The 14921-nt window shown below is 44.1% G+C and overlaps 1 protein-coding gene across 4 annotated transcripts in view; it reads left to right on the top strand.

The window, feature by feature from the left end:
- The window catches only part of mtmr12 (myotubularin related protein 12), a 90339-nt gene that overhangs the window by 30822 nt on the left and 44596 nt on the right, over positions 1–14921 (top strand). For 3 of the 4 annotated variants that reach the window (XM_041182685.1, XM_041182169.1, XM_041181444.1), the window contains exons 5-7: positions 103–239; positions 6824–6917; positions 13687–13828. In XM_041182685.1, the coding sequence (XP_041038619.1) occupies positions 103–239; positions 6824–6917; positions 13687–13828 (373 nt within the window). The remainder of the gene's footprint in view (positions 1–102; positions 240–6823; positions 6918–13686; positions 13829–14921) is intronic. The other variant, XM_041182764.1, reaches the window with a different exon arrangement.

Below are 14921 nucleotides of genomic sequence, written 5' to 3'. Positions count from 1 at the left end.
GAAATATGTAATTTACTGTTACTTTTCACAAGAATATCCACAGTCTTCCTGTATTTGTTTCATGTATAAGGAGCTCATAACTTTTTGTGGTTTTCTTTGTAGTGTATGATGATAAAAAGAAGCCACTGCTGCCTGGTGCTGTAAAGAACAAAATTCCTGAGAAGCTTCTACTTTACTGTAAAGACTTCCGGGTCTTTCACTTTGGGTTAAGATACACTAAGGAAGAGGATGCTAGAAGGGTAAATGAGAACTAAAAATTAACAAAAGTCTAATTTTCTGCCCTACATGCAATTTGCACATTATGGATTCTTTGCAAGTTTTCCCTATCTTTCTTTCCAGTTGGAAAGTGCCTACCCGTTAGATGGTGTAAATCGTTGGGGCTATGTTTGAAATTATTTGATGCCATGTGGTAAAGCTTATGTTGCAGTATGGAGAATGGCTAGACTTAAACATTTCTATGTTTAATATTTTTTTTATATCTATAATATTTACACGCACACACGATAGGAGTAACCACTGCAGAGTCTTTGTGGAGGCAAATGCCTGTTGTCACATTGTGGATACTGTCCATGTTGTGTGGCACAACCACCGTGCTAAATGTATAGATTTCAAACAGACCTAGCAACTTGAGACTGGGTATCCATGAGGCACTGTGGGCCATCACCAGCAGCAGGAATTGTATTCAACCACAATCTGTAACCTCATGGCCCTGTATATCCCCCACTCTACCATTACCAACAAGCCAAGGAATCAACCCTGGTTCAATGAAGAGTGCAGGAAGGCATGCCTGGAGCAGCACCAGGCATACCTAAGAATGAGGTGTCAAACTGGTGAATCCACAACACAGGACTACTTGTGTGCCAAACAGCATTAGCAGCAAGTGATAGAGCTAAGCGATTCCACAGCCAACGGATCAGATCTAAGCTCTGCAGTCCTGCCACATCCACTCGTGAATGGTGGTGGATAATTAAACAACTCACTGGAGGAGGAAGCTCCACAAATATCCCATCCTCAATGAAGGGGAGCCCAGCACATCAGTGCAAAAGATAAGGCTGAAACATTCACAACAATCTTCAGCCAGAAGTGTCGAGTGGATGATCCATCTCTGCCTTCTCCGGAGGTCCCCAGCATCACATATTCCAGTCTTCAACCAATTTGATTCACTTCACATGATATCAAGAAATGGCTGAAGGCACTGGATACTGCAAAGGCTATGGGCCCTGATAATATTCTGGCAATAGTACCGAAGACTTGTGCTCCAGAACTTGACGCGCCCCCTAGCCAAGCTGTTCCACTACAGTGACAACACTGGCATCTACTTGGCTATGTGGAAAATTGCCCAGGTATGTCCTCTACATAAAAGCAGGACAAATCCATCCTGGCCAATTACCACCCCATCAGTCTACTCTTCATTATCAGTAAAGTGATGGAAGAGGTCATCAGCAGTGCTATCAAGTGACACTTCTTTGAAATAACCTACTTTCTGATGCTTCATTTGGGTTCTGCCAAAATCATAGCTTCTGACCTTGTGACTGTCTTGGTTTAAGCATGGACAAAAGAGCTGAACTACAGAGGTGAGAGTGACTGCCCTTGATATCAAGGCCACATTTGACCAAGTGTGGCACAAGGAGCCCTAGCAAAACTGTAGTCAATGAGAATCAATGTGCAAACTCTCCGATGGTTGGAGTCATACCTGGCACCAAGAAAGATGGTTGTGGTTGTTGGGGGTCAATCATCTCAGTTCTAGGAGGTCAATCATCTCAGATCCAGGACGTCACTGCAGGAGCTCCTCAAGGTAGTGTCCTTGGCCCAACCATCTTCAGCTGCTTCATTAATGACCTCCCTTCCATCATAAGGTCGGAAGTGGCAATGTTCGCTGAAGACAATGTTCAGTGCCATTTGTGACTCCTCAGGTACTGAAGCAGTCCATGTTCAAATGCAGCCAGACCTGGACGATATCCAGGATTCTGCTGACAAGTGGCAAGTAACATTTGCATTTCACAAGTGTCAGGCAATGACCATCTCCTCCAACAAGAGAGATTCTGTCCATTGCCCCAGACACTCAGTGGCATTACCATCACTGAATCCTCCACTGTCAACATCCTGGGGGTTGCCATTCACCAGAAACTGAACTGAACTGGACTAGCCATATAAATACTGCGGCTACAAGAGCCGGTCAGAGGCTAGGAATCCTGCAGTGAGTAACTCACCACCTGACTCCCCAAAGCCTGTCCATTATCTACAAGGCACAAGTCAGGTGTGATGGAATATTTCCCACTTGCCTGGATGAGTACAGCTCTGACAACACTCAAGAAGCTTGACACCGTCCAGGACAAAGCAGCCTGCTTGATTGGCACCACATCCACAAACATTCACACTCTCCATAGTGGCAACAGTATGTACCATCTACAAGATGCACTGCAGAAACTCACCAATTCTCCTTGGACAGCACCTTCCAAACCCATGAATGTTGCCATCTAGAAGTGCAAGGGCAGTAGATACGTAGGAAAACCACCGTCTGGAAGTTCCCCCTCCCAAGTCACTCACCATCCTGATTTGGAAAATATTGCCGTTCCTTCCGACACTTCCTCCTACCTCCCCCGGACCATGACCCCCACCACTGAACATCAAGCCGTTGTTTCCAGGACTGTTACTGACCTCATCTCCTCTGGAGATCTTCCTTCCACAGCTTCCAACCTCAGTCTTCCAACCTCAGATGGCCCGCTTCAACTTCCTACCCAAAATCCACAAACAGGACTGTCCTGGCAGACCGATTGCGTCAGCCTGTTCCTGCCCCAGGGTACTCATTTCTTGCTATCTTGACTCCATTCCGTCTCCCCCTGTCCAGTCCCTTCCCACCTACATCCATGATTCCTCTGACACCCGACATCATAGCAACAATTTCCAGTTCCCTGGCCCCAACCGCCGCCTCTTCACCATGGACGTCCAATCCCTCTACACCTTCATCCCCCACCGGGATGGTCTGATGGCCCTTAGCTTCTTCCTTGAACAGAGGCCTGAACAATCCCCATCCACCACTACCCTCCTCTGTCTGGCTGAACTTGTTCTTGCACTGAACAATTTCTCCTTCAACTCCTCTCACTTCCTCCAAATAAAAGGTGTGGCTAGGGGCCCCAATTATGCCTGTCTCTTTATGGGGTATGTGGAATATTCCTTGTTCCAGTCCTACTCTGGCCCCCTCCCACAACTCTTTTTCTCCGGTACATTGATGATTACTTCGGTGCTGCTTCATGCTCTTCCCTGGACCTGGAAAAATTAATTTTGCTTCCAATTTCCACACCGCCGTCATTTTCACATGGTCCATCTCTGACGCTTCCCTTCCCTTCCTTGACCTTTCTGTTTCAGTTTCTGGTGATAGACTGTCCACCAATATGCATTACAAGCCTACCGACTCCCACAGCTACCTCGACTACAGTTCCTCACACCCTGCTTCCTGTAAGGATCCATCCCATTCTCTCAGTTCCTTCGTCTCCGTCGCATCTGTTCTGATGATGCCACTTTCAAAAACAGTTCCTCTGACATGTCCTCCTTCTTCCTTAAACGAGGTTTTCCACCCACAGTGGTTGACAGGGCCCTCAACCGTGTCTGGCCCATCTCCTGCGCATCTGCCCTCACACCTTCCTCTCCCTCCCAGAACCGTGATAAGGGTTCTCACTTATCACCCCACCAGCCTCTGCATTCAAAGGATCGTCCACCACCATTTCTGCCAACTCCAGCATGATGCCACCACCAAACACATCTTCCCTTCACCCCTCCGGCGGCATTCCATAGGGATCGTTCCCTCCGGGACACCCTGGTCCACTCCTCCATCACCCCCTACCTCTCAACCCATCCCACGGCACCTTCCCATGCAACCGCAGAAGGTGTAACACCTGCTCCTTTACTTCCCCTCTCCTCACCGTCCAAGGGTCCAAACACTCCTTTCAAGTGAAGCGGCATTTCACTTGCACTTCCCTCAATTTAGTCTATTGCATTCGCTGCTCCCAATGCCTTCAGTCTGTCCGCAAGCATGACCCAGACCTCCCAGTCGCTTGCCATTTCAACACTCCACCCTGCTCTCATGCCCACATGTCCGTCCTTGGCCTGCTGCATTGTTCCAGTGAAGCTCAACGCAAACTGGAGCAACAGCACCTCATCTTCCGACTAGGCACTTTACAGCCTTCTGGACTGAATATTGAATTCAACAATTTTAGATCTTCTCCATCCGCAACCCCTTTCTGATTTTTTCCACCCCCCCCCCACCTTTTCCAATAATTTATATAGGTTTTTCTTTCTCCACCTATTTCCATTATTTTTAAATGTATTTCCATTCATTGTTTTATCTCTAGCTTTTAGCCTATTTCGATCCCTTCCCTTCACCCCCCCCCCCCCCCACTAGTGCTATCTGTACCTTGCTTGTCCTGCTTTCCACCCTTAATTAGCACATTCCTTAGATAATATCACCACTGTCAACACCTCTTTGTCCTTTTGTCAATGACATCTTTTGGCTATTTGTAGCTATCACTGGTCCTCTATCCAGCTCTACCTGTCCCACCCCCCTCTTAAATCAGCTTATATTTCACCTCTTTTTTCTATTTTTACTTAGTTCTATTGAAGAGTCATACTGACTCGAAACGTTAACCGTGTTCCTCTGCACAGATGCTGCCAGACCTGCTGAGTTTTTCCAGGTATTTTTATTTTTGTTTTGCCATTCCTTCACTGCTGGGTCAAAATCCTGGAACTCCCTCCCTAAAAGCACTGGGTGCACCTACACCACATGGACTGTAGCGGTTCAAGAAGGCAGCTCACCATCACCTTCTCGAGGGCAATTAGGGATGAGCAATAAATGCTGGGCCAAACAGCGATGCCCATTTCCTGTAAATAAATAAAAAAACGCTCGCTCTCTCGCTCGCGTGCATACACTTTTCATTGTAAATCAAAGCTTTGTTCAATCTGATTAATAAATGACAGCTGACCGGTGACACCACATATTTTTCTTTTAAATACTTATGTCACCTCCTGTCACCTCCAGCTTCAACTATTCCAGTGCTTTCCTGGTTGGCCTCCCATCCTTTACCCTTCACAAACTTCAGCTGATTCAAAAGTGCTCCTGGTATCTTGGGCCGCATAAAGTCCCATTATTCCATCATTGTGGATTTGCTGATCTACATTGGATCCTAGTTCCAAACGCGCTCAATCTAAAACCTTATCTTCATGTTTAAATCCATTTCTTGGATAATCCCTTATCTGCTTGTGTGGTTCAGGGTCAGATTTGGTTTAGCCCTCTTGTGAAGTACCTTGAGTCATTTTAACTATGTTAAAGGTGTTATATAAATGCAAGTTGTTAGTTATACCCTCTCTCTTCTGGTACCATCCTTCCAAATATTTTAGCCCTTCTCCAGTGCCCCTAAACCTTGTTGTAATCTGGAAACTAGAACTCTGTACAATACTTCCAAGATGGTCTAACCAAAATTCAATACAATTTTACATAGCTTCCCTGATTTTTAAATTCTTTTCATCTAGAAATCAACTTGTAATCTGTTTGCGTTTTTATGTCCTTTTTAACTTGCGTTGCCCCTCTATCATGCTTAAGGTAGGATTTTGGCGCTGGTATGGGGGCTGGACCTGAGGTGGGCAGACATGTAATTTTGTACCACTGGCTGGCATCCTATCCTTGAGCTATTTTCCTGGAGGCTGGATTGGGGTTGGAATGCTGCTTGCCTACTGGTAGTGGATAGCTTGTTAAGATAGTTTTACGGCCAATGATCAGAGACTGGCTGACTGGAAAATTCCATTGGTTCCCCCAAGGTTTCAGTAGGACAGCAGCTGCCTGGAGGTGGACTCCTGGTGGCAGAACAGTGGCCAGCACTCCAGGATAACATTTAGTCCCCCACTTGCCTACCTGATTACAGCTGTGCCCTTGGACTGCCCTATGGAGGGGAAACCCCTCCGCAGTGGTGGTCTGGCAGTTATTACCATTACTTTTTATTTTCTTCAAATATTTTAAATGTGCTGAAAGGGCAGCTCAAGATGGAGGCTCTCTCTTCCTTGCCTGCAATGACTTGATGCAGTTCCTTGGCATCACCTCTGATTGGATCTCCAGCCTCGACCCTGCCCGCTGCCCTTAGTTCGATGTCCTTTGGCCACTGATTGGCCAACCTGGCCAAAAGTCATGTCTGGTTACTGCTCCTGACATGGTGCAGCATTAGGACCCACATTTGACCCTGAAATCTGAGTCCTGACCCAAAACGGAAAACCCTGTCCTTAGACACTTATTCTGTAAAGAGAGTGGGACCTACTTCTACTAAAATATGCCTTCTTACACATTGGGTTGAGCTGACATGACCTATGACTAATGTACTGCAGCAGAGCTTGCTGTAGAGTATTACAAATTATAAATAGTGAAGTGGGGTACTAAGGTGATTAGGAGAGAGCCAAAAATAGATTGATTGCTGATGGGAGCAGTTCCCAAAGCTTCCCAAGCTTTTTCCAACTGTGACCCTGTTTTGAGGCTTGAAAATTGCTGTGACCCCAGACTGCATGCTGGGTGGGAGGTAAAGTTTCAAGAGCTTGAAGGGGGGGTGGGGGTCAGATTTGTGAGAGCAAAGTGGGGAGGTGGGGGAAGGGAGAGATTTTGGGAAATTGAGCTTCTGATCATTTTGTGTATGTATCTTACCCGCTGAGGTGAAAATGGATAAATTAATCGTTAACCTTTTTCCCACTTATCGACCCCTCAACCTCCAATCCCTGCCCCAACACCAAATGAAAGACATTAAAATTTAACACATGTATTGACAACTCCTTTTCTTTCTTCTTCCTTCAGCTGATCCGGGGGATAGTTCACCATTGTTTGAATCCAACATCTTTAAAATGTTTATTTGCTTTCTCTTATGTTGGTGCAGCAGGTGGTCTTAAAGGTAATGCCACATAAATCCTCTGTTCTCCCTCCTCTTTTCTTTTGCTTTGATTCATTTGTGAATTACTTTAGCAGATGCTTGACCTTGAAAGTATTTTTGTATGTTCTGGCCATTGTTGCAGTCAGTTTCCCTTGTCCTTTCATTTTTGTGGCCTGAGTTTGAATGCAGCCAGCCTGATCCTGTTAAAATTGCCTCTGCATGACCAGGCTGGGACCATTTGGTGGAATGATGCCAAAAGCCAAGACTCATAATTAAGTTATGAAGGACTGAAATGTGTGCCCTTTTCAGAAACCTATATGTTGAAGGAGGTATCTCTTAGAGATCATCGAAATTGTTAATGAGAGGCATGAGGAAAGTTTTAGGAAAAAGAAAATTCAGAAGGTTAATAAATCATCAATTGGTTTACTGCAGTGGCTACTGATTCAAATTATTAACCCTTAAACAACGAATTGGACATATATTTAGAAAAGGAAGAATATTAAAGGATGCAACAAAGTGTTGGCACCAGCCAAATGGTATCTATCTCTGCTTAAGTTTCAACATCCATAATTATGTATTGATTAAGACTATATTAATGATATTGCTCCAATGTAACAAGGGTGATTGTTATGGGACATGGGACCTTCTCACTGGTGTAGTAAGGGATGTTTCTCCAAGGCACTTTGACCTGACCTGAAAGTACTTGGTGACTTCGGAGGCTAAAATGTACGTGTATGCTATTCATATCCTCAGTATAGGTAATGTCACATCACATCCCACAATGCTTGTCAAGTCCCCCACTGTCATTTTTCTTTGCCGGTATTTATTCAATTTGCTGATGGGGGGGGAAAATAAAATTGACCCCTGCCCATTGTCTCCCATAGCAAACCGTCATATCCACTCATCACCATCTGCATAAATTAAACTGTCTTCTCACCCTTCTTCTAAATTTGAGATTATGCCTCCTGTAGAATCTGTGATTGTATATTAAACACATTGATATTTATCCTGTCCATACCCTTTGGAATCTTGAATACTTTTATAAGATCATTCTTGGTCCTTCCCATTGTAAAGGTTCCCATTTTCTGCAGTCTTTCCCGATACTTTGGATGCTATCAATGCTCCCTCACCAATGACTCATTTATACAGTATAGAAAATTGCACACAATACTCCAGGTAATGCTGGACCAGCGTTCTGTTCAAATAGCTTGGCCTCTTGAGATTTGTGCTTTCCCCCTATAGTTATATGGCCTACAGTCCTACTTGCTGTCTTTACCTGCCACTGCAGTGTGTATTGAAGGCTTTAGTGATCTATCCACCAGTACCCCCAAATTAATATCCCATGTTGTGTCCTATGGGTTTCTTGTGTGGGCAGCAGGGCCTGGGGGAGGGGGATGCACCTAGTACAAAATGGGGGCCAGGGCCTAGGGGCTAGGTGAGGCCTGGGCTTTGTGTTGAGTTCGCCCAGCCTGAGCAGCCAGAGGCAGAGCTGCAGACCTGAAAAACCGGCTTAAAAAAAAAGAATTGGAACTGTCAGCCTCACAGCCTGTCTTGCAGGTCAGTTTCACTGAGGAGCTGCGCTGCTGCTCCCGACCTTTGGGTGGCTTTGTTGTTGTTTTTTTAAGCCAGTTAAGCATGATGGTGCCCAAAGATCAGCCTGACAGCAGAGCAGTGATTGGAGGATAGCAGGCGTGGGAAAGACAGAGTTGCTCCTCCAGTGACGATCCTGCTTCTCCCACTTGTGCAGTGGCCTCAAATTCTTCAACCTACAGTGAATATAGATTGTTTATCTGTTAAAATTAATTATTCTGGGATTTATGGATACAACCCACGGGGCTAAAAAAGGAAATGGGGGTGATCAGGAAATAGGATGTGCATTTAGAGATGGTAAGGCCAGGGCAGAGTGGGATGGGGGTGGGGAGAAAGAGAGCCAGAAGGAGGGTTGGAAATAAAACCTCCGTCTATAATCTCATTGGCCATGGTGATTAGAGATGGACAAGAGGCAAAGCAACAAAGATTTCTTGGGCTTTCAGATTGTGCAGGTATCCTTTGGGGAGGGGGTGGTTAAAACAACTGGGATCAAAACTAGTCTAAGGTTTCGATTGAAATGGAATCAAATAAATAGTCGCATTTTTGAACTTAAACTACATTAAAATAAAATGAATATTCTTGACGGACCAGCGCCAGGCAAGATCCGCAGAATGGCATTACTGTTGATGTAAGAAATTTTTTGTACACCTGTTATAAATAATTAGGCTTTCTGCAGCATCAAATTCACAGGCCTAAATAATTAAGAGATTTTACTTTGCTCTTTTTAGCTAAGATTTATCTGACAAAATATAAGCACTGTCCATCTTCGCATGATAGATATATTAAATATAACAACTGTGTCAATTCCTAGTGGCCTTTTTTTTAAATTGCAGAATTTTAATCGGGCCACTTTTTGCCGCTCCTAATGTTTACAATAGGTTCATTTCTGCAATATTAGAATAATTTATTTGGGAAAGATTAAAATAATGCACTCTGCAAAAGCAAAAGTAATGTTGCTGTATTAATAATGGTATTAGAAGGCACCAGAGCTTTTAATTTTATTTTTAATTCTTTTGGATTTTCTGACGAGCCATTTCTAACAATATTGAGCAAGTTCTGTAGAATTTTGAGTCGAGAGAAAACCCACACATACTGACATAAAAAATGAAAGTGCTGGAAAAACTCAGCAAGCCTGGCAGCATCTGTAGAGAGAGAAACCAAATTAATGTTTCGTGTTCAATTTGACTCTTATTTAGAAGTGCGGATGTCATTTGGTGCAATGTGCAGAACACATTAATGAGGAAGTCACTGAAATCGGTGTTATTGTCTGCACGGTGTTATAAATAACTAATGGGATATTTTCCTGTCAATTAACGATATTGCATGATGCTGTTATACTAAAATTTGTGCTGTCAGGTTTGTTTAATAGTCGCAGTGAGATCACCTGTAGGGTACATGCAAACTAACACTACATTATATTGTTGCTGCTCTTGATATTGATAACCCATGCTGCATACATGTTTTCTCTCTTGTTGGCTTCCTCACCACCAGCCACAGACCCAGCCTAGCAGTTATGTCCTTTAAGACTTGGCAGCTTGGTCTGTATAGGTGCTATCAATCCACTCTGGGTGATGGACACTGGGTCCCCCACCCAGAGTTCGTCCTGCGCCCTTGCCGCCCTCGGTGTTTCCTACAAGGGATGTTCAACATGGAATACAGATTCACCTCTGCTGGGTCTGTTCTGCTGTTGGGACAGGACATACCCAGGGATGTTGGTGGTGGTGTCTGGGACATTATCTGTAAGGTATGATTCTGAGAGCATGTCTATGTCAGACTGTTGCTTGACTGGTCTGTGAGACAGTTCTTCCAATTTTGGCACAAACTCCCAGCTGATAGGAAGGAGGACTTTGCAGGGTTGACAGGGCTGAGTTTGCTGTTGTTGTTTCTGGTGCCTAGGTAGATGCCGGATGATCCATCCAGTTTCATTCCTTTTAGACTTCTGGCAGTTTGACACTACTGAGTTAGCTTTCTTGGCCTTTTCAGAGGGCATTTAATAATCAACCACATTTGCTGTAGGTCTGGGGTCACATGTAGGCCAGACCAGGTAAGGACAGCAAATTTCCTTCGCTTACATTAGTGAACCAGATAGGTTTCTCGGACAATCGACAATGGTTTCATGGTCATCACTAGACCTCCAATTCCAGATTTTTATTGCATTCACATTCTACCGTCTGCCATAATGCAATTGGAATCCGGATCCCCAGAGTCATTACCCTGGTTCTCCTGGATTACTAGTCTGGCAACAGTAGCACAAGGCCACTACCTCCCACACTACCATCCAACATGTTGTGTGTCACTACCACTGCTAAAGGGGATAGATTTAGAACAGATCTAACAACTACAGACTTGGCATCCACGAGGCTCTGTGGGCCATCATCAGTAGCAGCAGAATTGTACTCAACCGCAACCTGTAACCTCATGGCCTCCCGACACATCCCCCACTCTACCATTACCACCAAGCTAGGGAATCAACTATGGTTCAATGAAAAGTGCAGGAGGGCATGCCAGGAGCAGCACTAGGCATACCTGAAAATGAGGTGTCAACCTGGTGAAGCTACAACACAGGACTATTGCATGCCAAACAGCATAGGCAGCAAGCAACTGAGAGAACCAAGCGATTCCACAACCAATGGATCCGATCTCAGCTCTGTAGTCCTGCCACATCCAGTTGTGAATGGTGGTGAACAATTAAACGAGTCCCTGGAGGAGGAGGAGGCTGTGCAAATATCCCCATCATCAATGATGGGGGAGCCCAGCACATCAGTGCAAAAGATAAGGCATTTGCTACAATATTCAGCCAGAAGTGCTGAGTGGATGATCCATTTTGGCCTCCTCCAGAGGTCCAGTCACAGATGCCAGTTTTCAGCCAATTCTATTCACTCCACATGATCTCAAAATATGGCCTAAGACACTGGATAGTGCAAAGGCTATGGGCCCTGACAATATTCTGGTAATAGTACTGAAGACTAGCTCCAGAACTTGCTGCGCCCCTTGCCAAGCTGTTCCAGTACAGCTACAACACTGGCATCTACCTTAGTGGAAAATTGCCCAGGTACGTCCTGTACACACAAAGCAGGAAAAATTCAACCTGGCCAATTGCTGTCCCATCAGTCTACTTTCAATCATCAGTAAAGTGATGGAAGGGGTCATCAACAATGCTATCAAGCAACACTTGCTTAGCAATAACCTGCTCACTGACGCCCAGTTTGGGTTACACAAGGTCCACTCAGCTCTTGACCTCATTACAGCCTTGGTTCAAATATGGACCAAAGAGCTGAGCTCCTGAGGTGAGATGAAAGAGACAGCCATTAACACCAAGGCTGCATTTGACTGTGGCATCAAGGAGCCCTAGCAAAACTGGACTCAATGGGAACTGGGGGAAAACTGTTGATTGGATTCATACCTAGCACAAAGGAAGATGGTTGTGGTTGTTGGAGGTCAGTCATCTTGGCAGGACATCACTGTAGGTGTTCCTCAGGGTAGAGGCCTCGGCCCAACCGGGGAGGCAATGGCATAGTGGTTTTGTCTCTGGACTGGTAATCCAGGGACCTAGAGTAATGCTCTGGGGACCTGGGTTTGAATCCTGCCACGGCAGATGGTAGAATTTGAATTCAATAAAAATCTGGAATTAAAAGTCTAATGATGACCATGAAAACATTGTAAAAACCCATTTGGCTCACTAATGTCCTTTAGGGAAGGAAATCTGTTGTTCCTACCTAGTCTGGCCTACATGTGACTCCAGACCCACAGCAATGTGGTTGATTCTTACATTCCCCCTGAACAATGACAATTTGGGATGGACAGTAAATGCTTGCCTAGCCAGCAATGCCCACATCTCATGAATTAATTAAAAGAAAAACATCTTCAGCTGCTTCATCAATGACCTTCCTTCCAATATGCAATCATCAACAAACATCCCCAATGTTCAGCAACGTTAGCGACTCCTCAGATACATGTCCAAATGCAACAAGACCTGGATAATATTCAGGCTTGGGCTGACAAGTGGCGAGTAACATTTGTGACAAGTGCCAGGCAATGACCATCTCCAAAAAGAGACAATCTAACCATCATCCCTTGACATTCAATGTCATTACCATTGCTGAATCCCCCTCTATCAACAGCCTTGGGGGGGTTACCATTGACCAGAAACTGAACTGGACTAGCCACATAAATACTGTGACTACAAGAGCAGGGTCAGAGGCTGGGAATTCTGTGGTGAATAACTCACCACCTGACTTCCCAAAGCCTGTCCACCATCTACAAGGCACAGGTCAGGCATGTGATGGATTACTCTCCACTTGTCTGGATGAGTGCAGCTCTCACAGCACTTCAGAAGCTTGACACCATCCAGGACAAAGCAATTTGCTTGATTGACACCCCATCCACAAACATTCACTCCCTCCTCCACTGACTCTCAGTGGCAGCAGTGTGCACCATTTACAAGATGCACTACAGGAACTTACCAAGCCTAGCTTAGACAGTACCTTCCAAACCCACGACCTCTACCACCTAGAAGGATAAGGGCAGCAGTCACGCGGGTGCACCACCACCTGGAAGTTCCCCTCCAAGCCACTCGCTGTCCAAACTTGAATATATTACCATTCCTTCACTGTTGCTGGGTCAAAATCCTGGAACTCCCTCCCTAACAGCACTGTGTGTATGACTGCAGCAGTTTAAGAAGGTTGCTCGCCACCACCTTCTCAAGGGCAGTTATGGATGGGCAATAAATTCTGGCCTAGCCAACAACGCCCACATCCCATGACCGAAATAAAACAAAAAATTTGTGCAAAGGTATGAAGTGTGCACACTGGGCTACAATTCTATTTGCAAATTAACTGGAGGCTACTTGCTTTGATGAACTTTCTTTGTTTAATTTTCATTCAGTCACAAATAACACTGCCTGTTGTTCCTTTATTTTATATATATATATATATAAACGTTGCTTCCTTTGGATCATGCTAAATCTAATGGCTTTGAAACCTTTTGACAGCTCCTTGCATCTTAATCCATTTCTCACTTTTTACTACTTTTCAAAAAAAAAACTTACTTCTTGAGTGAATTCCACAGTACTTTCCATGCTAATATCTATCTATCCATAGCAATTAAATTGTACCTAGGGTAAGTGATGGGTCATGTACATGGAGGTATTTAGTTTGCAAGAGTTTGTGTCTCAGTCAATCAGAAGTTGTTTTCTTTTCAGTGGGTCCTGTAGGAATAGAAGAGGAACCTCCGACCATAATGTTTGAAACTAAAAATGACTGGAAAGTAGAGCTGGACCGCACTGGAGGTTTACTAACTTACAGAATAATTTCCAGCAATGAAAATTACAAAATCAGCACCAGGTGAGTAATCAACAGTTGGATATTGTGGATCATACTGGTTAATTACTGGGAATACATGGCACCAGATGGCCTGACTATCCTACTTCTGACCCCTGCAAAACAAAAGATTTCTCTAGGAAAGGTACACATTAAGTCCCATTCCTGACACCACTCTACCAAAATGTTGTCTTCATTTCAATAACTTGTTCATTCAATCAAAGATCTTGGAGAGGACTTATATAGCATCTTTCATGATTGCAGGATGTCCCTGAGTGTTTCAGCTAATAAAGTACTTCTGAGGTGCTGTCAGTGTACTGTAGGGAAATCCAGCAGTTAATTTATGCACAGCATGGTCCTTTGTTTAAAAAAAAGGAATGCAGTAAATCGCTAGATAATTATTTGAGGGATAAAAGTTTACCAGGGCACCAAGAGAACTCCCCTCATTGCTTCAAATAGTGCCATAGAATGATTTAGGCCCACTTGAGGGCAGATTGGATTTAATGTAATGTCTCATTTAAAAGGGTGACAGCTCTGACAACATAGCAACGCAATGCTCATAGCCTAGATGTAGGTCTGCAAAATGAAGGAAACTTCTCTAAATTATACTCTATCCTTTTGATTGAAAATATTTGCTTCTGTTTAGGAATTGATATCTTAAACAGCAGAGACTGACTAAGATGCTGAACTCGAAATGGTTCAAGTTTCCAGCAGTTATTTCTGTTTTGATTAGGAAAACTGCTTGTGTTTATCTATCCAAATAAACCTAAAATCCTACTACTGCAACATCAAATTGGTTCTAAGGTACTTATTTCCACTGCTGTGTCCAGAACTTAATTCCCTATATTTGTTGTTGTTTTTGTGAAGAACTAATTTGTGATCATCTGCCTTTACTAATTTGAACATGTTTTCTCTTGTCTTTATGCAATTTAAAGATGTGCCCTTTCCTATATAATTTTCTAACTCTAGTGCAGTATTGACAATGCTGGACTGTTAGAGGAACCAGCTTTGGGATGAGATGCTAAACTAATGCTATGTATGTTCCCCTGTGAATGTAAAAGATCCCTTAGAATCATTTGAAGAACAGGAATTCTTCCAGCATTCTGGCTGATGTATA

The sequence above is a fragment of the Carcharodon carcharias genome, chromosome 1 (assembly GCF_017639515.1).
Source record: "Carcharodon carcharias isolate sCarCar2 chromosome 1, sCarCar2.pri, whole genome shotgun sequence".
NCBI classification, from domain to species: domain Eukaryota; kingdom Metazoa; phylum Chordata; class Chondrichthyes; order Lamniformes; family Lamnidae; genus Carcharodon; species Carcharodon carcharias.
This window is presented reverse-complemented; position numbering and strand designations above follow the sequence as displayed.